Source organism: Ips typographus, linkage group LG15, assembly GCF_016097725.1.
Source record: "Ips typographus isolate SLU linkage group LG15, UJ_Ityp_2.0, whole genome shotgun sequence".
NCBI lineage: Eukaryota > Metazoa > Arthropoda > Insecta > Coleoptera > Curculionidae > Ips > Ips typographus.
Window position 1 is genome coordinate 6,114,577 of NC_138436.1, and position 24,442 is coordinate 6,139,018.

The 24,442-nt window shown below is 36.9% G+C and overlaps 1 protein-coding gene across 1 annotated transcript in view; it reads left to right on the forward strand.

The window, feature by feature from the left end:
* The first annotated feature begins 543 nt into the window (after window positions 1-543).
* The window catches only part of LOC145738500 (protein nervous wreck-like), a 64,679-nt gene continuing 40,780 nt past the window's right edge, over window positions 544-24,442 (forward strand). Inside the window, 18 exon segments of the mRNA XM_081993342.1 lie at window positions 544-1,655; window positions 5,736-5,879; window positions 6,214-6,299; window positions 6,359-6,532; window positions 7,444-7,465; window positions 8,516-8,601; window positions 9,014-9,172; window positions 9,227-9,312; window positions 9,363-9,511; window positions 15,015-15,188; window positions 15,244-15,450; window positions 15,503-15,649; window positions 15,783-15,963; window positions 17,275-17,276; window positions 19,460-19,796; window positions 20,030-20,110; window positions 22,136-22,483; window positions 24,257-24,291. Of these exon segments, the coding sequence (XP_081849468.1) occupies window positions 1,644-1,655; window positions 5,736-5,879; window positions 6,214-6,299; window positions 6,359-6,532; window positions 7,444-7,465; window positions 8,516-8,601; window positions 9,014-9,172; window positions 9,227-9,312; window positions 9,363-9,511; window positions 15,015-15,188; window positions 15,244-15,450; window positions 15,503-15,649; window positions 15,783-15,963; window positions 17,275-17,276; window positions 19,460-19,796; window positions 20,030-20,110; window positions 22,136-22,483; window positions 24,257-24,291 (2,430 nt within the window). The 5' untranslated portion in view covers window positions 544-1,643.

The window sequence follows — 24,442 nt, forward strand, 5'->3', positions numbered from 1 at the left end:
ATCTGGACAGACTCAAGAAATACCAGGGATTAGATGAAGCGGATCGGGACGATCAGCTTTAAGAGGGGGGCAGTGTTACGGTCTGGGCCTACTATGCTCGATACTTCTTAACGAGCGCTCGCTTCGGGATGAAACCGATGCGCCGTAATATCTGGCCGGGCGAGAGATTCTTTAATGTTCAAGGCAACCCGCGAAGCGTTTCGCGGTCATTCTAGAACGTGGTTTGCAAATATAAAAGACGCGGTGTCAACCGCGGGAGTAGTAAATTTGGGAACGCGGTAAAGTTTAAATAACGGAGTAATTGTGGAATTGTAGTAGTGTTTTTAGTAGCTGTGTTAATTATTGTACGGAGTGTTTTGAAGTGTAAATAAATTTATTAATTGTTGAGTTAAATTGACTTTGTGTGAACCCACGGGAAAACCGTAACAATATTTTTGCAAAAAAAGATAAAACTTGTATAAAACCAAAAATTTGTTTGGTTAAGAAGCTAATCAGAGGTAATTTAAAAATCAAAAATGGAATTTCTTCTAATGTACGAACTGCACTTTCTACCCATCTTTCATGGAAATTGGGCCTAATGCTAAGCTCACAAAAGTGAAAACCACAACATAGCTCGTATAGTTTGTGATTGGTCGAAAAAATCACACCCTGGTGCTGTAATTTTCACAAATAACCACTTTTGGCAACCTTCAATCATGCAAAAAGTCAAAACTGAGCGTCAAAATTTATAGTTTATTTAAAATAGACAGTGCAAAAGACGAATGATTGAATACTACAAAACCAGAACGTTATCGCAACATTTCGAAAGTTCCCGATATACCAGAAAGGTAACAACTTAATGTAACTCTTGCAGCAGCCTTTCGTAACCGACTCTCAATTTTCCTTACTTTCCCTTTCTGGAGTGGGATGAATCCCCCCCCTTTGAGTCCCTCCACCAAGTCTGTGACCAAATTGGCGCGTTCGCGTATGGGGCGCAAAAATATAGATATTTGTTGCGCCGACGCTCCGTGCCGCCCCACACTGCCGCCTCCACATCCAAACCCCCCCTGGAATCGATACACCATCATCATCGAGAGTTTTCTGGTTGATTTTGCCTTCACGGTGAAGGATCGTTCGCGTTTAAACCTCTTCAGCCACTGCAGTTCAACTGGTTTTGCATGAGCCCCAATTTACTCCTGGGTGCCTTTTTCGCTGTTGCACCACGCTATCATGCAGCCGCCTCTGAGGAAGGTGGGAAGAACGTGTAGTTTTTTGCTTTCTTACTTAATTTAACCTTTTCGTTTCGCAATTTTTATAGTGTTTTGTTAATTTAGTGCACACACTTTTTTTGGGGGTTTTAATCTTAAATGCAAAAGGTCACGGGGTATAGGACATTTTGAGCACTAATTCCGTCAATATTTAACCCAGTTTATCCGGTCTGAGAGTGGAATTTTAAGATTTTTAATAGCTACTTTGTCAGATTGCGTGGTTTATTGGAGGGATTAGATTAGATAAGGCAGTGGCTAGTAAAGGTATCAATCATCATCAGTTATTGGATGCTGAAAAGCTGTTCTGTTATCTCAACGTAGTAAAAATTTAGAAACCACCAAAGACGAAACACTCCGTTTTACACACTTTATTCACTTTTGTGCCAAAAACATAACATGGATAAACCGGTAAGTCCACTTAATTTGTATCATTTGCATGCATATTTTTTGACAGGTTTGTATCAGCACATTTCAGAGCAAATTCCAATCAAAGATTAGAATAACGGTCAAATATAGGTAGAATATATTATGTTTTTGAGCATTTATTGATATTATCAGTTAGTGGGATCATAATTTGATGTGACCTAATTTTAAACTTAATATTTGATCAATATGCTGAAAATTTGAGTTCAGCTACGCACAACGAAATTTGAACGCCTTTTCAAAACTTTTCCCGTAAAAAACAAATTATTTGCCAATAATTATTATTGAACTAATAACTAAATTTACACTAGTAGAAGATAACTGAGATAAGAGTAAGTAATCGTGTGTTTATACTATGTAATGGACTAATAGACAGTGTTATTTCTTAAATTTTTTGGGCGAAAAAACGAAATTTTGAACCACTCTGTTATTGATTTGAGTGGGATTTTAAAAAGTTACTCTCTACTTTCATATCGTGGTGGTCTTCCGAGAACTGCATTTGGAAAAAGGATAAAGAAGAATCACATCTAAAAATTTGGCAATTTACTATTAAAACTGTAAGTGGTTTTCAAGACTGTCTTTCTGGCAATTCAAACTTTAACACCATTTTTCGCTCTGACTGTACTAAATTTTGTAGTGTTTTTTCAGGTTATGGGATAGGAAATTTAATGAAGATTCCAAATATGTGCTTGAAACTGTCATTTCCTTACTCCAAGTGGGTTTTACCAGCGATTTTGTCCCTGACTTTTCTTTAAATCTGTCTTTCTGGCAGTTCAAACTTTAGCACCATTTTTCTCCCTGACTGTACGAAATCTTGTGCTGTTTTTCCAGGTTCTTGGATAGGAAATTTAATGATAATGCCAAAAATGTGCTTGAAACTGTCATTTCCTTACTCCAAGTGGGTTTTACGAGCGATTTTGTCCCTGACTGTCCTTTAAAACTGTCTTTCTGGCAGTTCAAACTTTAGCACCATTTTTCTCCCTGACTGTACGAAATCTTGTACTGTTTTTCCAGGTTCTTGGATAGGAAATTTAATGAGAATTCCAAAAATGTGCTTGAAACTGTCATTTTCTTACTCCAAGTAGGTTTTACCTGCGATTTTGTCCCTGACTGTCCTTTAAATCTGTCTTTCTGGCAGTTCAAACTTTAGCACCATTTTTCTCCCTGACTGTACGAAATCTTGTACTGTTTTTCCAGGTTCTTGGATAGGAAATTTAATGAGAATTCCAAAAATGTGCTTGAAACTGTCATTTTCTTACTCCAAGTGGGTTTTACCAGCGATTTTGTCCCTGACTGTCCTTTAAATCTGTCGTTCTGGCAGTTCGAACTTTAGCACCATTTTTCTCCCTGACTGTACCAAATTTTGCATTATTTTTTCAGGTTACGGGATAGGAAATTTAATGATAATTCCAAAAATGTGCTTGAAACTGTCATTTTCTTACTCCAAGAGGGTTTTACCAGTGATTTTGTCTTTGACTATCCTTTCAACCTGTCTTTCTGGTAATTCAAACTTTAACACCATTTTTCTTTCTGAATGTATCAAATTTTTAAAATTTTTTCATGTTATGGGATAGAAAATTTAATGATGATTCTAAAAATGTGGTTAAAACTGTAATTTTCTTACTCCAAGATGGTTTTACCAGTGATTTTGTCTTTGACTATTCTTTAAAATTGTCTTTCTGGCAGTTCAAACTTTAGCACCATTTTTCTCCCTGACTGTACCAAATTTTGCAATGTTTTTTCAGGTTATGGGATAGGAAATTTAATGATAATTCCAAAAATGTGCTTGAAATTGTCATTTTCTTACTCCTAGTGGGTTGGTTTTACCAGCGATTATGTCCCTGACTGCCTTTGAAATTTGAAACTGTCTTTCTGGCAGGTCAAACTTTAACACCATTTTTTTCCCCTGACTGTACCAAATTTTGCATTGTTTTTTCAGGTTATGGGATAGGAAATTTAATGATAATTCCAAAAATGTGCTTGAAACTGTCATTTTCTTACTCCAAGAGGGTTTTACCAGTGATTTTGTCTTTGACTATCCTTTAAACCTGTCTCTGGCAATTCAAACTTTAACACCATTTTTCTCCCTGACTGTACTAAATTTTGAAAATTTTTTCAGGTTATGGGGTAGAAAATTTAATTATGATTTCAAAAATGTGGTTAAAACTGTCATTTTCTTACTCCAAGAGGGTTTTACCAGTGATTTTGTCTTTGACTATCCTTTCAACCTGTCTTTCTGGCAATTCAAACTTTAGCACCATTTTTCTCCCTGACTGTACCAAATTTTGCATTGTTTTTTCAGGTTATGGGATAGGAAATTTAATGATAATTCCAAAAATGTGCTTGAAACTGTCATTTTCTTACTCCAAGTGGGTTTTACCAGCGATTTTGTCCCTGACTGTCCTTTAAAACTGTCTTTCTGGCAGGTCAATCTTTAACACCATTTTTTCCCCTGACTGTACCAAATTTTGCATTCTTTTTTCAGGTTATGGGATAGGAAATTTAATGATAATTCCAAAAATATGCTTGAAATTGTCATTTTCTTACTCGAAGAGGGTTTTACCAGTAATTTTGTCTTTGACTATCCTTTCAACATGTCTTTCTGGCAGTTCAAACTTTAGCACCATTTTTCTCCCTGACTGTACGAAATCTTGTACTGTTTTTCCAGGTTCTTGGATAGGAAATTTAATGAGGATTCCAAAAATGTGCTTGAAACTGTCATTTTCTTACTCCAAGTAGGTTTTACCTGCGATTTTGTCCCTGACTGTCCTTTAAAACTGTCTTTCTGGCAGGTCAATCTTTAACACCATTTTTTCCCCTGACTGTACCAAATTTTGCATTGTTTTTTCAGGTTATGGGATAGGAAATTTAATGATAATTCCAAAAATATGCTTGAAATTGTCATTTTCTTACTCGAAGAGGGTTTTACCAGTAATTTTGTCTTTGACTCTCCTTTCAACCTGTCTTTCTGGCAATTCAAACGTTAACACCATTTTTCTCCCTGACTACCAAATTTTGAAATTTTTTTCAGATTATGGGATAGAAAATTTAATGATAATTCCAAAAATGTGCTTAAAACTGTCATTTTCTCACTCCAAGTGGATTTTACCAGCGATTTTGTCCCTGACTGTCCTTTAAAACTGTCTTTCTGGCAGTTCAAACTTTAATACCTATTTTCTCCCTGACTGTACCAAATTTTGCATTGTTTTCTGTCATTTTCTCCCTCCAAGTGGGTTTTAGCAGCAATTTTGTCCTTGACTGTCCTTTCAAACTGTCTTTTTGGCAGTTCAAACATTAACACAGTTTCTTCCGTGACTGTATCAAATTTTGCATTGTTTTCTGTCATTTTCTCCCTTCAAATGAGTTTTAGCAGCAATTTTGTCCTTGACTGTCCTTTAAAACTGTCTTTCTGGCAGTTCAAACTTTAACACAGTTTTTTCCGTGACTGTACCAAATTTTGAATTGTATTCTGTCATTTTCTCCCCCCAAATGGGTTTTAGCAACAATTTTGTCCCTGTCTGACCTTTCAAACTGTGTTTCTGGCAATTCAAACTTTGACGCTGGTATTTTCTCTCACTGTGCCAAGTTTTGTAATGTTTTTTCAGGTTATTGGAGAGAAAATTTAATTAGGATTCCAAAAATCTCCCTGAAACTGTAATTTTTTCACTCCAAGTGGGTTTTACCAGCAATTTTGTCTCTGACTGTCCTTTCAAACTACCTTTCTAGCTGCTCTGGTTGGTTCATAAACGTAAAGATTAGCAGCTGAATATGAATTTAAATAGATAATAATCTGAGTCAATTAGAAATAAGCAAAAATTCTTTTGGTTTTTGACTAATATCTGCGAGATATCTGTATTCACAAACACACAAAAAATAGTTAATCCACACAGAATTATTGAACTATTTCTATAGTGTCAATAGTTAACTGTTACTAGATTTTCAGTTGTGGAGACAGATAACATATTTGAATAAATTGTTTTTTACAAAACGTAATCTACCAATCAAATGATAAAACTGAAATTTGCCGTACTTTCCGAAATGAAACTATCGAAATGACATTTTTAGGGCAACTATGCAAAGTTTCTGAAAAATCTGCACTCGGAACAGATCAACAAGTTGCTGATGAAAAACCAGCACGAATGTGATCTTCTGGAAGATATTAGGTCGTTTACGCTCAAACGATCCGCCATAGAAAAATCCTATTCAGAGGTGAGTTATAGTATATTACATACTCAGGTGGAAAGTGTTTGATTTCTGTCGAGAAATTAGGTAGTTCGCCGAGACGAAGTCGAGGTAAACTTTATTTCCAGACAGAAATTAAACTTTCCACCGTGGTTTGTATACTATTTTATTTTCTACCACTTATCAGAATCGTATCAAACTTTTAATAAATCATTCAGTTGAAATATTGATTGCTAATAGTCTCTAACAATAAGGTAGTATAATTCGAGTAAGAGCAAGTAATTTTAATTTTTCCACCTGGTTTACACATAAGAAATAACGTTATATTTCTTTTACGAAAAATATTTTTTTTTTCTGTTAGGCCCTACTTAAAATGTCCTCAGCGTATCTGAACAAGAAAATCCCTAATATTCCAGACCTAAAACTCGAAGGAGCCGAAGAGAAATGGTAAAAACATGATCGTCCTTTGTTTCTTGACTGTTTTTTTTTTTGTTTTTTTATTTTAGGAACATGTGGAGCGTATGGCGGACTGTTTTGGAAGAGAACGAAAAACTGGCCACAGCCAGACTGGCCGCCGTCGAAGTGTTTCAGCAACAAATCGCGGACGATGCCAAAATTTTACGAGCTCACAAAATGCAAATGGCCAAAAAGGTACGAAAATACTGCTGATTGTCCCAGGGGTAGACCGCCGATAATGTTTTGTACACCAAAATGCCTTTAAAATACCTCACAATGCTTCTATTATTGCTCAAAATGCATTAAAACTGCTAAAATCCCTCAAACTGCATTGAAGTACATCAAAATGCTTTTAAATTATTTAAACTGCCTTAAGATACCTTCAAAGGTTTATAGGTCTTCCTGGAATTGATGATAAATCTTGATGAAATACACCCTTGAAATTAATTTTTTTTATGGTCACGTGACAGTTTTTAGGTTGGATTAAGTAGTCTGCTTATACAATTTGTACATGACTTTTGACTATTGTCAAAATGTCGATAAGGATTAATGATTCAATAAAAATGACAAATTTTAAAGACCCAAACGCTTAATGTTTTTTTTAAATCACCTGACAGTTTTTTGGGTTATGTTAGTTGACAACGTACAGGTTTACCAAATTTTTGACACGCATTTTAGCACGTGTCAAATAAAGACACTTATCATTTAAAGAAACAGTTGAAAAATTGATAATTTAAATTTAGACAGTAGTAAAATTGGTAAGAACTAGGTCACGTGACTTGACAATTCAATTTTTGTGCTTGCAACACTGTAAAAGCCAGTTGACATTGTCAAAAACAGTAGCATAAACTTCAAAACGCAGTTTAAACTTAAAAAAATTGTAAATTAAAGTTAGACAGTTGTAAAAAGCTGAATTGCAAGAGACACATCACGTGACTTTGATTATGCCATTTTAGAGCTTGCAACACTGTCAAAGTCAACTGATACCTGTCAAAAACAGTCGCGTGACTTTAAAATGTAATTTAAATGTTGGTCATTTGGTAAATTAAATCCAGACAGTTGTAAAAGCTGAAATTGTAAAATACAGGTTACGTGACGTTAATAATACAATTTTCAGCTTGCAACACGGTAAAAGCCAGTTGAGATTGTCAAAAACAGTCACGTGAACTTGTTGTAACGTCAAGAAACACTTCAATATCTTGTTTGCGTCACGTGACACTATAACTGTTGAAACTCACTCAACAGTGACTTAAAACTATAAAATTACAAAGAGATGTATTTCTTTAAGGAGTTGCAATGTAAGTTGTGTTTAAAGCTCGATGGAGTCAAATTTGACAGTTTTTTTTTTGACAAATTTGACAGCAAGGGTATATTTTAATACTTTGCTTGCATCACTTGACAGGTGTCATAACTCCCAAAACTCACTCACCAGTGGCTTGAGAGTATAAAATTCCAAATTGATGAGTTTCTATGAGGAAGGCTTCAGGGAGCTAAATTTGAGATGTAACGTCAAGGAATACTTCAATACCTTGCTTGCGTCACGTGACATCTGTCATAACTGTTGAAAGACACTTGACAGTTGTCATAACTGCCAAAACTCACTCACCAGTGACCTGAAAGTATAAAATGCCAAATTGATGTGTTTCTTTGAGGAAGTGCACCGCAAGTTGAGTTTACAGCTCCACGGAGCCAAATTTAACAGTTACGAAACATTTTAACACGTTTCTTACAAACCCAAAACCCGTTCACCAGTCACATGAAACTGATTACAGGAATTACACTGGAAGTTGTATTAAACGTTCCCTGGAGCCAAATTTGACAGTTGGAACGCTTTAGTACGTTGCTTGCGTCGCGTGACAGGTGTCATAAGTGTCAAAACCCACTTACCAGTGAGCTGAAAATATAAAATGCCAAATCAATGTGTTTCTTTAAGCAATTGCACCGTAAACTTCATGAAGCCAAATTCGTCGGTGTGATGTTAATAAGTTTACTTTGACAGTTACTCCTGTACTGTGTTACTGCGGTGGATTTGTGAAGAAGATGGTATTGTGAATTAGCAGTAACTGCAAAGATATAAGTGGATGTCTACATCAAATACTGCATTCTTGGTGGGCGACCGCTCTTAGGTCGGAAGGGAATAATGATTCATTAATCACTCTGACGTTATATGACCCTGATTTAGCTTCTGTTAACACGCTGAATATTAGTACGTGGACAAAACCAAGAAAGTCTACTTCGACGAAGAGCACAACGCTCATGATGTGAGAGACAAGGCTAGAGATATAGAAGAAAAGTGATTTTTTTTTTTGACAGAAGAATTACGAAGAACCATTTATGCTAAGTCTACATGATGCAGCACTATTCGTTGTTAGTGATTGTAAAGCAAACTTTTCTGGCTATCTAAGATTAACGAAACGCTGCACATGTGGACTTTCGCCATTATTATTGTTCTTGTGCTGGATATAGACGACTTTGACGTTTTGTGACAGTACAGGGTGACCCAATAAGACTGTTGACTGCCATATCTTAAGAACCGTTCGTCGTATAACTTTGGGGTAAAAAAAATGGGTAAATTGGCCATGAAACTGCCACCATCTTTAAAAATGTACAATTTTTCACTGCATAGTTACATAAGCGTTAAGCTCAATCTCCAGGACAGTAAAACAAGATTTTGTATGTCTAGTCTAGTCTAAACGTAATTTCAGACTGAAAAAGAAGAAAGGTTCCTTTTTCCAATCAATCACCTCGCTCCAAAAAAACAGTCAAAAGTTCTCGACCAAACGCGAGCAATTGGAAGAAAAATCGACAGACGCTCGAAACGACTACCTTCTTTGTTTAGCCGCGGCCAATGCTCATCAAACTAGGTACAATTCTCTATTAGTTGTATTTGAAACAATCTTAATAATGACAAATGTTAGGTATTTTGTCATTGATCTACAACTGGGGATGATCGCAATGGGAAGTGGAGTGTACGACAAAGTGGCCGAGTATCTCACTTTAATAGGTATACGCAAATTAACAGGTTTTTGTCTGCAATTAAGCGATACTTTCCAGGTAGAACTGAACTTCTAACGTGTAAAGCGATGGAAAACTCGTTTACAACCATTCGCGATCAAGCCAAACAATTAACGAGAGAATACAATTTGCAGTGTTGTTATCTGTATTATCCAGTGTTGAAAAAGCACATTCAGTATGATTTTGAGGTAAGTACTTCATGGATGTACTCCCAAATTCGATGGTTTTACGATCGTTTCTGAGCTGCAAGGAAAATTTTGAAAATATTGTACCGTCGTACTCCTTAATGACACACTTCTTGTACAACACTGTATATTGTTTACAAAACAATAAACTGACACTGACACTTAACCTCGCTATCTGACAACTTCAACTTCACTACAACCATCAATTCAACAACTAACTAACCAGGCCTGGTTCAGCTGCTTATATAGGCTTCCATGGTTTCTAGAAAGTTCCCAAATATTCATGAAATTGACTTTCTCTCTCACACTCATTAAGCTATAACATAAATCTCTTTCTATATAAGCAACGGAGCCAGGATTTTCTGGAACACAGACAAAAGAATGTAGAACGTAAACAAAGCAACGTAACATACAGGGGTAACAACAAATAACTAAAGAAATCCTAACTAATAATCAAAAGTTCGCTTTGCAACACTGCCCCCCTCCTAGAGTTGATCGTCCCGATCATCAACTTCACCAGCTTTGGGTGGTGCAAGTCGATCCAGGTGAACTATTTTCATTTTCGCCCGATGTCCTCGCTGTATTCTGTAGACGACGTCGTTCAGACGCTTTATAACGTCGTAGGGTCCCTCCCATGACCTCTGTAGCTTCGGCGACTTTCCTTTCTTTCGAGCAGGATTGTATAACCAGATCTGATCACCGGCTTGGAATCCGCTGCTGTTGACCCTTTTGTCATATCTTGTCTTTAGTCGGTCGCTTGCAAATTTCAACTTCTGCCGGACTTCCTCATGGATCACGTGCAAGCGTTGCGCCAATTTTTCTGAATAGCTATCACAAGAGGCTGGGGGTTCTTCCGGTCGTCCAAAAAGAAGATCCATTGGCAAACGAAGCTCCCTTCCAAAGACAACACTAGCTGGTGTTTGGCCAGTGGAATCATGTACTGCCGATCGATAAGCCATCAGGAACAACGGAATGTGCTGATCCCAATCTGTCTGATTGTTATCGACGACTGTCCTTAGGTAGTTGTCTAGTGTCCGGTTGAAACGTTCCACCATTCCGTCTGACTGTGGGTGTAATGGAGTAGTTCTGGTTTTCTTAATCAGTCAAAATTGAGCTCGTCTTTTTCATTAAGTGCACCAAACACTCAAAAAGGTCACTGTCGGGATTTGGTTTTGTTTCGTGCGACTCCTTAGTCACCATAAGTACTGGTTCGGATTTGGCTATTATATCGCCTTTTTTTAATCTTTGACCACATTCTTTCAAATTGGCGACTTTTACGTATGCTTGGCCGTTTTTCTGCTGGACTAGGGTGCGGGCTACAAGAACTCCCTTCTTCACAGCATCATCTTCCTCTTCATAACTCGGTTCTATTAGCTGAAGTTTGCTCAATTCCGTTTTTCTATCCAAATTAACTTTAACGATGGTCTCTGATCTTGCAGGTAAGTTGACATCTTCTTGCAACGTGACTTTCCTCACACGCATATCTTGTTCGGGTGTCATCATAACAATCTCGTCCAGTCTTGATCAGTCTATTCTCCAAATCCAGCTGAAACTTGTGTTGCTCCATAAGATCTAAGCCCATTAAGACGTCATCAGTTATGTTGGCCACAAAAACGGTATGGTTGAAGACATGTCGCCCAAGCTTCACTTCAGCTTCATGGATTCCCAGAACAGGCATTGACTCACCAGCGGCAGTTTCCAATATAAACTTTGTACCAGTGTCGCTAATCCTGCAGTGTTTCACTATGTCCGGCCTTACGATAGTATGGCAAGAACCGGTATCAACAACCATTTGGCAATCCCGGCCGCAAATCTTACCGGTCACTATTAAGCTGGTGTTTTCGTGCTGAAGACGGGCTACTTTAATTATGGTTGGTGGGGCTTGACAGTGTTGCATAGCCAGCTTTTGCCCCGGAAAACTGGCTACTCTTCGTTTTCCTGGTTCTGCATTCTTCTAGATTTGCGGCACTGCGATTGAATGTGCCCCTTTTCTCCACAGTTCCAGCATTCCAATGACCGAGTAAACGTGGTGGTCTGAACGTTTCGGTTGTTCTGACTTCTTCTATTTAACGCTCCCATTAGTTCTTTTCGAAATGCCTCCAGCTGACGACTCAAGTCTGACTGAGTTGTGTGATCTGAATTGGAATATCGGTTTCTCGGTTCCGGTGTAAGGCTTCTGACTTGACGCACTCGAGTATGTCCTCGTGATACTTGCTTGACCACCTCAAACTCCAAAGCGTAGGCAAGAGCATCATGCAATGTTTGGCATCTCGCTAATCGTATTGCTTGCTCTGTGTCACAATCTTTAAGACCTCGTACAAAAGCCCGTACTGCCATTCGCTCTCTAATGTCGTGAGAGGCCGTTGGATAGGCCAGACAAACTAATCGAGCAATGTCGGCTTCATACTGTTGAAGTGTTTCCGTGCTTCTTTGGGTCCTACTAGACAACTGAGCTTCGTATACTTGTTCTAGGTGCTTATTTCCAAATCTCATCTCTAAATGTTGGATTAAGTCGTCGTAGTTTTTGTACTGGCTCTCGTCCAAAGTCTGCAAAACCTCCAGTGCTTCTTCTCGAAGTGACAAAACCAAGGCAGTGGCTTTGTCACTTGATGTCCAATTGTTGGCCTCGGCGGCAGCCTCAAACTGTTTTTTGTAAACCTGCCATGAGGTCTTACCGTCGAAAACTGGTGGCTTAATATTTGAGCAGACACTAGAACTGGCGACTACGGTTGGCTTTGAAGACTTTTCCTGTAGTTTGTCAAATTCCTCTCGCAAGGTCTGAACGGTCTCCTCCATACCGCTTATCCTCTCATTTACCTTTTCTTCCAAAATTTCCATCCTGTTGTCCATTTCTCCTTTAATTTCATTTATTACTCGGTCTAATTTTTCATCTTGTTGTTGAAACTGGTCTTTAATTTGGTCTTGGCTCGCTTTCATTTCTTCGAACTTTTGGTCCTGACTTGCTTTTAACACCTCGAACTGCTCTTGACTTATTTGGCTTGCTTTCATTTCTTCGAACTTTTGGTCTTGGCTTGCTTTCATTGCTTGAATCATCTCCATAAGTTGTTTCATTCCTTCATCCATTTTGGCGCTTTGTTGTCGTGTACTCACAGGCATTCAACACACCTTCTGCTTTTGTCGGTTTATTCTGTCTTCCTCTGGATCTCTTCTTCGATTCTCCAAGCCCACTTCTGACACCAAATGTACCGTCGTACTCCTTAATGACACACTTCTTGTACAACACTGTATATTGTTTACAAAACAATAAACTGACACTGACACTTAACCTCGCTATCTGACAACTTCAACTTCACTACAACCATCAATTCAACAACTAACTAACCAGGCCTGGTTCAGCTGCTTATATAGGCTTCCATGGTTTCTAGAAAATTCCCAAATATTCATGAAATTGACTTTCTCTCTCACACTCATTAAGCTATAACATAAATCTCTTTCTATATAAGCAACGGAGCCAGGATTTTCTAGAACACAGACAAAAGAATGTAGAACGTAAACAAAGCAACGTAACATACAGGGGTAACAACAAATAACTAAAGAAATCCTAACTAATAATCAAAAGTTCGCTTTGCAACAATATGACAATTTGCATAGTTTTTAAGATATGAACCAAACAAACTTTTTTTTTAATGGAACAGTCTATATATTTCTGCAGATTTGGTGGAACCAAGAAATTACCTTTGACTAAAAATGACTTAGTGAATCGGAATATAACCATCAAACGTGATTCCCGAAATCACTTAAAACAATACCTTTCACATGCACAAAATACTACAATAATTAAATGGATTGTACTTACATTTGTTGTTAAACAATGCTGGCAGCTTTCTAGATGGTTTGGCACTCGCGATTATTATAATTTAGAAATGATTTACTACTACATTTTGTGGCACGAGACGGAGCCTCCTGGCTGTCTTCTACCGTCTGCATTATTAACGGATGTCGAGCCTTATTTATACCAAATTGGTTCAGTGATTGTGTTGAGAATATACAATTTCCTACAACGTTTCCCTTTTGAACCTTTTTGATATTTTTTCAAATAACTGTTTAACGTCTAGTTAAACTTGATTAGAGTCTTTTAAAGCACTTTTTGTGCGTTTGCACAGTTTTTTCAAAATATCCCGCTGAGAAGCGGGAAGTTTAGTGCAAAAGTGCCCTAATACAATCTGGCAAAGGGTGAAATTTCCTATACATTTCCCTGTTCACACTTTTTTCATATTTTTCCAAATAACCGAGTTATGCTTGGCTGAACTTAAGTTTCCCATTATTTCATTTTTTTTTTAATATTTTCTAAAAATTGCTAAAAACATAGATTTTATTTTTAACCCGGTCTTGACAATGTTTATGACTTTTAACCAGTTTATTTAACATCACGTGACATTTCCGCCATTTTGACATGTTTTAGTTGTTTTATTCCATGATCACGTCATTTTTTCAGTTATTTTGGCCGTTTTTTAGTGAAGTGTCATAGGTGACTTTTGGCGGCTATATTCAACTTTTTGGTTTATTTTTAATTTTTAATTTACGTTTTTAAAATTTTTTTTATACGCTATTTCATTAAATCGTGAATGACTATCATATTTGACGCATAACTTTTATATGTCGATGGATAGCTAATAAAATTGTCTTTCCAACGATATAACTACTTTGCTTGACCAGCTGAAATGCTTGGCTGCTACAGGACGTCAAATTTGAATAATGTTTTCTTTTAAATTTTGATACACCGTTTTGTTTGAACCTAAATAACTTCCTTATTTGACTGACATGGTAACGATTTTAATATGTCGATGGATAGCCAACAAAATGGCCTTTGTAAAAATATAACAACTTTGGCTAATTGGTTTGACGGTTTGGCCGCTACAGGTCGTCAAAATTGATGATGATCTGAATTGAGGTTCATTCAATCTTAAATAACTCGCTTATTTAAGATTGAATGAAACTCAACCTATCCACCACCCTATATAAGCTTTTTAATGTCCATCGACAGCCAATGAAATGGGCTTTCTAAATATATGACACCACTGGATGGTAGGTTAAACCGTTTGACCGTTAGAGGGCTTCAAACTTAACCAATTTGTAGGTATTAATGTCCACAAACAGCTCCTCCTCAACTCGGCCACTCGTGATATAACGTTGTAACTCTGGTTCTTCTTCTAATTTCTTGATTTCTCACTCTATCTTTAAGGAAAATATTTGAAAAAAGGTTTGGCACTAGCGATAATTATAATTTGAGAAATAGTTTGTTATTTCATTAATCTACGAACCCGGTGCGGGTTACAGAATTCGGGACAACTACATTTTGTGGCACGAGACGGAGTCTGATTTTTCTGTTGACCACAAAACTCACTTAGCCAGAAAATGTTCCTACTCAACTTCATCTTTGTAGAAGAGAAAAATTGAAAGTTATCTTGATACTTTGTAACCTTTCGGTGATAATAATTCTTTGACACTTATTTTCATGTGATTGTTTTTCTATTGCTAATTCTAGCCTTGCGACAGTGACCCAGTGGAACACATTACAGCCGAACACGAATCGTCATCAGCCACCTTAAGTAAAGAAGCTAGAAGGTGGGCTACTGAGATAGCTCGAGAAAATAACAACATTAAGGAAAACGTGCGAAAGTTGCAAATGTATAATGCTATGAGAGAATCTGGCCAAAAAGTACAGTACTATTTTCACTACTATGAGCTGATCCGTGATCAAACCTTTCTTCTAGACTGATCCAAATGATCCGAACGGTCCAGATTTAGCAACGAAAATCGACGAAGCCAAACAAAACATCCGAAGAGCGGAAACGTCCAAACCAAAAGCGGAAGCTAGGATAGAATGTCTTCGAAAAGGCGGCGTCAACGTAGACGAATGGTTACAGGAGGCCGAATCTCTAAACGTGCAAGACATTCAACGTTCTGCTAGCTCTTTATCGGTAATCAACCAATCAGTAATTGTTTTTTCCTGCTAATTTTTGAATCTTTAAGGATCATCCAAGCTCAGATTCCTTCTACGATAGTGACTTTACGGATGGTGAACAAGTAACAGCGCCAATTGAGACGCCCAAAATTGAACGGGAACCGGAAGAAATTCAACCAGATCACTTCGAGAGTCAGGAGGTGGATGGTGAGTGGGATAGGCAACATTTTCAATTTTTGTGAAATTTGTTGCACTTTTTTTTCTTTGCGCTACACCATTTCAATACCTTCTGCTACAGGAGAGTAAAAATGGTGTAGATCTGGTGATTTTACTAACTGATGTTTTCTAGCTGTGTTAGAGCAAGAGAGACAACGAATAGAGCAACTCACCGCCGGTTGGGATGATCCGACCCAAGTAGACTGGGGCGCAGAACACGAAACAACGTCCATGACTTCAGCTGAAGAATACATCACTGGGGCGGCGCCACCTAGTGGACCTTTGTTGAAATGCACAGCATTGTATTTACACAGTAAGTAAAAATTTTCTTTATTTCTACTTTTTAGTAGTTCAGAAAATTGATATTGGATAGATTCCAATAACAGCTAATCCTAACCTTAAAAAAATGATTGTCATTTGTTCACTTAATATATTGGATTTGAACATTTTTATTCATGGGAAAACAACGGTAATGAGAAGAGAAAACAATGACGTCACAAGGCATGTTACAGTTCGGCCGCGTTTAGCGCTTGCGATGTTGTCTGTTTTAGTGTGATTTTTTCTTTTTCCTTTGTTTCTCAATTATTATTAAAACAAAAAGGACTTGTCAATACTAAATGGTGTCAAGGTGCAGAAACTCCACTAAGTCCACACCAGGAAACATCAATTAAAACGCCATTAAACAAAGAAAAGTCTTTCAGATAGAATAAGTAAATAGCTGAAATTCGTAACGTAGGGGAGACCCATCTTTTTAGGATTTTCGTAGATGTAAGGAGGTTTTTGATAGTATTTAGAGGCTTCTGCCCATTATACACGATTCTTCTAAGGTTTAGAACACTTGTGGAGCTATCTCACAACTTTTGGGAAGTTTTTGATAGTATTCTGGCCATTATACACGATTTTTTTAAAGTTTAGGACAATTGTAGACCCATCTCACAATCTTAGGAGGTTTTCGACAGTATTTAGAGACTTCTGGCCATTTTAAAACGATTTTTCTAAGATTTAGGACAGTTCTAACGGGTTCTAGTCTATTTTAAATGATTTTCTAAAGTTTAGAACACTTGTGGAGCCATCTCACAATTTTTGGGAAGTTTTTGATAGTATTTAGAGGCTTCTGGCCATTATACACGAGTTTTCTAAAGTTTGGGACACTTGTAGAGCCATCTCACAATCCTAGGAGGTTTTCGACAGTATTTAGATACTTCTAGTCATTTTAAAACGATTTTTTTAAGGTTTAGGACACTTCTAAAGGGTTCTAGTCTATTTTAAATGATTTTCTAAAGTTTAGAACACTTGTGGAGCCATCTCATTACTTTTGGGAAGTTTTTGGTAGGATTTAGAGGCTTCTGGTCATTATACACGAGTTTTCTAAAGTTTAGGACACTTCTAGAGCCATCTCACAATCTTAGGAGGTTTTCGACAGTATTTGGAGGCTTCTGGTCATTTTAAAACTATTTTTCTAAGGTTTAGGACTCTTCTAAAGGGTTCTAGTCTATTTTAAATGATTTCCTAAAGTTTAGAACACTTGTGGAGCCATATCACAACTTTTAGGAAGTTTTTGATAGTATTTAGAGGCTTCTGGTCATTATACACGAGTTTTCTAAAGTTTAGGACACTTCTAGAGCCGTCTAACAATTTTAGGAGGTTTTCGATAGTATTTAGAGACTTCTGGCATTTTAAAACGATTTTTCTAAGGTTTAGGACACTTCTAAAGGGCTCTAGTCTATTTTAAATGATTTTCTAAAGTTTAGAACACTTGTGGAGCCATCTCACAACTTTTGGGAAGTTTTTGATAGTATTTAGAGGCTTCTGGCCATTATACACGAGTTTTCTAAAGTTTAGGACAATTGTAGAGCCATCTCAAAATTTTAGAAGGTTTTCGATAGTATTTAGAGACTTCTGGTCATTTTAAAACGATTTTTCTAAGGTTTACGACACTTCTGAAGGGTTCTAGTCTATTTGAAATGATTTTCTAAAGTTTAGAACACTTGTGGAGCCATCTCACAACTTTTGGGAAGTTTTTGGTAGGATTTAGAGGCTTCTGGCCATTATACACAAGCTTTCTAAAGTTTAGGACAATTGTAGACCCATCTCACAATCTTAGGAGGTTTTCGACAGTATTTAGAGACTTTTGGCCATTTTAAAACGATTTTTCTAAGGTTTAGGACAGTTCTAACGGGTTCTAGTCTATTTGAAATGATTTTCTAAAGTTTAGAACACTTGTGGAGCCATCTCACAACTTTTGGGAAGTTTTTGATAGTATTTAGAGGCTTCTGGCTTCTGGCCATTATACACGAGTTTTCTAAAGTTTGGGACACTTGTAGAGCCATCTCACAATCCTAGGAGGTTTTCGACAGTATTTAGAGACTTCTAGTCATTTTAAAACGATTTTTTTAAGGTTTAGGACACTTCTAAAGGGTTCTAGTCTATTTTAAATGATTTTCTAAAGTTTAGAACACTTGTGGAGCCATCTCATTACTTTTGGGAAGTTTTTGGTAGGATTTAGAGGCTTCTGGTCATTATACACGAGTTTTCCAAAGTTTAGGACACTTGTAGAGCCATTTCACAATTTTAGGAGGTTTTTGATAGTATGTAGAGACTTCTGGTCATTTTAAAACGATTTTTCTAAGGTTTAGGACACTCCTAAAGGGTTCTAGTCTATTTTAAATGATTTTCTAAAGTTTAGAACACTTGTGGAGCCATCTCATTACTTTTGGGAAGTTTTTGGTAGGATTTAGAGGCTTCTGGCCATTATACACGAGTTTTCTAAAGTTTAGGACAATTGTAGAGCCATCTCACAATCTTAGGAGGTTTTCGACAGAATTTGGAGACTTCTGGCCATTTCAAAACGATTTTTCTAAGGTTTAGGACACTTCTAAAGGGTTCTAGTCTATTTTAAATGATTTTCTAAAGTTTAGAACACTTGTGGAGCCATCTCATTGCTTTTGGGAAGTTTTTGGTAGGATTTAGAGGCTTCTGGCCATTATACACGAGTTTTCTAAAGTTTAGGACAATTGTAGAGCCATCTCACAATCTTAGGAGGTTTTCGACAGTATTTGGAGACTTCTGGCCATTTCAAAACGAGTTTTCTAAGGTTTAGGACACTTTTAAAGGGTTCTAGTCTATTTTAAATGATTTTCTAAAGTTTAGAACACTTGTGGAGCCATCTCACAACTTTTGGGAAGTTTTTGATAGTATTTAGAGGCTTCTAGCCGTTATACACAAGCTTTCTAAAGTGTAGGCACTTGTAGAGCCATCTCAAAATTTTAGGAGATTTTCGATAGTATTCGGAGACTTCTGACCATGTTAAAACGATTTTTCGAAAATCCACAACATTTTTAAATACGGAGACTTTAGTCTTGTCTTGAATTGGTAAAGTAAAGATTAACATCAGCAATTTTTAACGATTTTACCGCTAATGATATTAGAATGAGCTTTTTACAAATCCTTCTTTATGTAGTTGTTAACTTAAAAAAAAAAGAAAATATATTCAAAACATTACAAGAATGATTCTTCATTACGATGCATGCAAGACAACAGAGAATTCATAGTGATGATAATATTTGGGAATTCGCTTAGTAGGAATTCTAGGGGACACGTTTTTGCGTGACGTAATTTTTACTTAGATAGCGATGACTTTTAGTCCCTTTTTGCTATCGGCACGTTTCTAAACGATCTATGTATACGGTAATGTGCACAAAAGTTTGAATCAATAATAAATTTGGTGCAACATCCCTATTGTCAACCAAAGTTCCAGATGAAGAGGACATGTAAATTCATAAGTTGTATCCTGATTCTTTTTGATTTAGGCGCAAAACCCTGACAAACTAACTATAGTAGAAAACGAGCAACTGGAAGTAGTTGGGGAGGGAGATGGTGACGGTTGGCTACGAGCACGAAATTATCGCGGTGAAGAAGGTTACGTTCCTCACAACTATCTGAACATAGAAAGGGAACAGTCAGCGTCCACTCCGGGTCTGCAAGCCCAAATTTCCTTCTCCTCCGTCGACTATACCGTGGATAATGAGGAGGAGAACCATCCCCAAACTGAAACAACACAGTCTCCAGAACAGGTGAGTTTATTAATTCAGCTTGACAGCATCTATGTCAAAATTTACAGTTGAGAAAAGACAACGTTGGTCGAATGTATGAACAAAGAAGTACTTTCGATTCTTTGTATGGCAGTGAGACAGGTATATCTCTAGATGGAGTCGTTACTATTATAAGCAATCATTACAATACTGTCACGTTTTGATTGTAAAGCTGTTAACATGGTACACCCTTTTCCTCATTCTCTCCCGCGACACTCACTACCTCTTCTGTCTTTCCCAGGCTTTTCTTCGTTTTGCCCCCGTCGATGTCACCTCCGCTACCCTCAGTTTGTGAACCTTCTTCTCCTTCCCATCGATCCTATTGCATCGATAGCATTGACGATGGTTGGTGGCAAGGTGAACTTGAGGGTGAGTCAGTTATTGTTATATACATGGTGATTATTTAGCTCAAACTTAGTTGAAAGGTGAGGTCATTTTAAGATAAACATGTGGCCGATTTGAGTTATTTAAAGAACTAGAGGACCAAGCTCAAAATATTTTCAATTATGGTTGCACTTCCGTTTATACCGGAAGTCGATCACAACTTTCTTATTTTAAATAGAACACCCTATATATTATTACATATTTGGATTCCTCACAAAATTCTGACCAACTTTTATCTCTAGCCGTTTTCGAAATATTTGATGTTTTTCCAAAAAAGTGACAGTTGCAACGCTCAACATATTTTTGTACTTTGTCAAAACCGTATTTCATTTTGCAATGAAACTTTGGGTTATTGTAAATAAAGGATCGTTTTATTAAACTGAGGGTGCGTAATGACTCATTTGTATACAGCAGGGTCGTCAAAAAAAATCATAAACTTGCCACTAAAAAAAATGTCAAGTTTTTTAAATAGAAGCCCACATTTTTTATGACGGAATCATTTTGAGCATTACAAATTACTATACGTTTCAATTTACTTGCCTAGCCCTAAATCCAACCCATTTCGTTTTATTTGAGAATATACAATTTTTTATTAGGCTGCATGGTTGGGATTAGCTGGTACTCTAGTTGGTCATGCTTTTGACACACGGTGATATTGGAGACCTGCAGAGCATGTTAATAACACTAGTGACTTGAGTGTTTTGACAACTGCAAATATGCCGTCGCGGTTACGTTATTCCAACCAAGATTACTTAAATCTGTTTATTATTTACGGAGAATGTGATAAAGTTGTGAGAACATGTGAGGTATTTGCCGCTCGTTATAAAGAAAAACCAAAGCCATCACCAAAAGCTCTCAAGCATATAGGTGAAAATTTTAAGAATACGGGATAAAACCAATCCCTAACAATACAAATGTAGAAATTGCATTTTTGGGCTATTTTTTTGCAAATCCACCTTCGTCAATAAGACAAGTTTCCGTAGAATCAGGCATATCCAAAAGTTCAATTCAGAGGATCCTGAAGAAACATAAATTTCACCATTTTTCATTTAAATTAATGCAACACTTAAAAGAGGTTGACTTTCCAAAGAGAGTGGTTTTTATTGAGTTTTTGCTGACTAGTCACTATGGAGAAGAATTGTTTTTGAATAATATTATTCAGATCGACGAGGCCAAATTCACTAAAAATGGAATGTTCAATAGACATAATTCACACTACTGGTGTGACATAAATCCACACGTAATTAGAGAGAGAAATTTTCAAGAAATCTGGAGTTTTTATAATAAAAAATGTTTATTCTCAAATAAAACGAACTGGGTTGGATTTAGGTATAGGCAAGTAAATTGAAACGTATAGTAATTTTTAATGCTCAAAATGATTCCGTCATAAAAAATGTGGGTTTCTATTTAAAAAACTTGAAATTTTTCATTTTTTTTAGTGGCAGGTTTATGATTTTTTTTTGACCACCCTGTATACAAATGAGTCGTTACGCACCCTCAGTTTAATAAAACGATCCTTTATTTACAATAACCCAAAGTTTCATTGCAAAATGAAGTACGGTTTTGACAGAGTACAAAAATATGTTGAGCGTTGCAACTGTCACTTTTTTGGAAAAACATCAAATATTTTAAAAACGGCTAGAGATAGGCATAGGGCATTGTACACAAAAGTTGGTCAGAATTTTGTGAGGAATCCAAATATGTAACTATTTATACTTTTTCCAATATCAATCGATGTCCTTCGTCGTGGGACTTCGTATTAGCATAATCTTCAGTGCTATACGAGTACATTTTAAGACATTTGTAGCAGAGAACAAAGCTGACAGAAAATTGACATTAGTTACTATAATGACAACAGGTAAAAACGCTGATATCTATCTCTTGTAACGTAAACGAATATTATAAAATTGGTATCTTATGCAGAAAACCAAAAAAGTCTTCTAGTTCTTTGAATTTTTCTTTAAATGACTTATAATGCAAATTTACATGTTTATCATTTACTATATTTAGGTAGAATAGGAAACTTTCCATCCCTGGTAGTGGAAGAATGCGACGAGTACGGTGAACCGTTAACGAACCAATGGGATGAGACGCCGCCCCAATCGGCGCCGCCCGTTTTTACCCCCCCGGACATTCCGAATTTTCTGAAGGAGCCGGCTGATGATGACGCGCTCGATTCCCCCCAAACGATCGATCCCCAACCCCCTCAGCAGCCGGCTCCAGTTTTGCACATGAACGGGACGGAACCGACCACCAAACCGGACGTCAGTCAATCGAATCAATTCTCGATCAAATTGACGCGAGACGAGCGCCAGCAATATGGCAGTCAGTTTCAAGGTGGACAACCCACAATTCCGAGTAAGCTTTTGGTTTTATTTTGATTCCCACCAAGGAACAGTATTATGATGGTGTATGTAATGTAAAAAGGATAAAAGTGGAGGAAAGTAGCAATTATACCATCCGCAAAGACTGACCATAAAGTGACAATTCGTTTTGACAATAAATATAACAACTGGTCTTAGGCAAAGTGTCAAAAAACGTCACATTCACTGCCACATGACGTAAGAAAAGTATGAAAACGTCACAACAAAGAAACACATCTATTTGGCATTTTATACTTTCAAGTCACTGGTGAGAGAGTTTTGACAGTTATGACAGCTGTCACGTGGCCCAAGCAAAGTATTAAAGTGTTTGTTAACGTGAGAACTGTCAAATTTGGCTCCCTGAAGCTGTAAAAACAACTTACAGTGCTATTCCTCAAAGAAACACATCTATTTGGCATTTTATACTTTCCAGTCACTGGTGAGTAAGTTTTAACAGTTATGACAGCTGTCACGTGACTCAAGCAAAGTATTAAACTGTTCCTTAACATCCTACTAACTATCAAATTTGGCTCATGGATCTTTAAACACAACTTCCAGTGTAATTCCTCAAATTAGCAACTATTTCTACTTTCTATAGTTTCAGGTCATTGGTAAACGGATTTCGACAGTTATGACAGCTGTCGCGTGACGTAAGAAAAGTATGAAAGTGTTCCTTAACGTCATAATTGTCAAATTTGGCTCCTTGAAGCTGTAAAAAGAACTTACAGTCCAATTTCCCAAAGAAACACATCTATTTGGCATTTTTATACTTCAGGTCACCGGTGAGTGAGTTTTAACAGTTATGACAGCTGTCACGTGGCCCAAGCAGAGTATTAAAGTGTTTCTTAATGTGAGAACTGTCAAATTTGGCTCCTTGAAGCTGTAAAACAACTTACACTGCAATTCCTCAAAGAAACACATCTATTTGGCATTTTATACTTTCAAGTCACTGGTGAGTGACTTTTAACAGTTTTGACAGCTGTCACGTGACCCAAGCAAAGTATTAAACTGTTCCTTAACGTCCTACTAACTATCAAATTTGGCTCATGGAGCTTTAAACACAATTTCCAGTGTCATTCCTCAAATTAGTAACTATTTCTACTTTCTATAGTTTCAGGTCATTGGTAAACGGATTTCGACAGTTATGACAGCTGTCACGTGACGTAAGAAAAGTATGAAAGTGTTCTTTAACGTCAGAACTGGCAAATTTGTCCTCGAGACTACTTAGAGTGCGGTTCTTTCAAAAAACACTTGGCATTTTATAATTTTCTCCAAAAATGAATATCAGAAAATGTTTCATTGTTTTTGTCATTTTGACAGATTATACACCGTGCCGGGTTCATCACTTTATCTCTCCTCTATAGGAAGCCTCTTTAATTTTGCAGAAAATTGAATTTTTCACTCTCCTTTTTCGTTTAACAGATGAAAGGCTTATACAGGATGTTACAGTATTCTTGAGAAACTGAGTTCTAAATTCAAAAATGTCTATGCCAATCTTCAAGGCTCTGGAGCCTCTTTATGGTAGAATTAAGTTTTAAATAGCCTACAACTTTCCCCTTTGATGATTTTTTCAAAATTTTGTCTGTCAGATAACTGAATTATAAAGTGTATAGAAATTTTGTTGCCAAATTACTGATACACTATCATAATGCTGTTTTAACTTCAGGATAGTGTCTATAACTTGAAATTTGACAATGTAGTCCCATCAGGAAGCGCTTGTAACTCTCCCAATCCTAATATATCCTATTTTTGTCCTGCATACGCACAGCGATCGGAATTCCCAGTCTTGAAATAAGCGACGAGGTATGTTGAATTATTTCTAAAGTAGATCATTTGATTGCGCATAATAAAACAACAGAAATTACCGTCATTAGTGGCAAATCTTTTAATACACAAAAAGGAAACTGTAAAAGACACCAAAAGTGCTACTGCTATAACTTAATTTCAACTACTT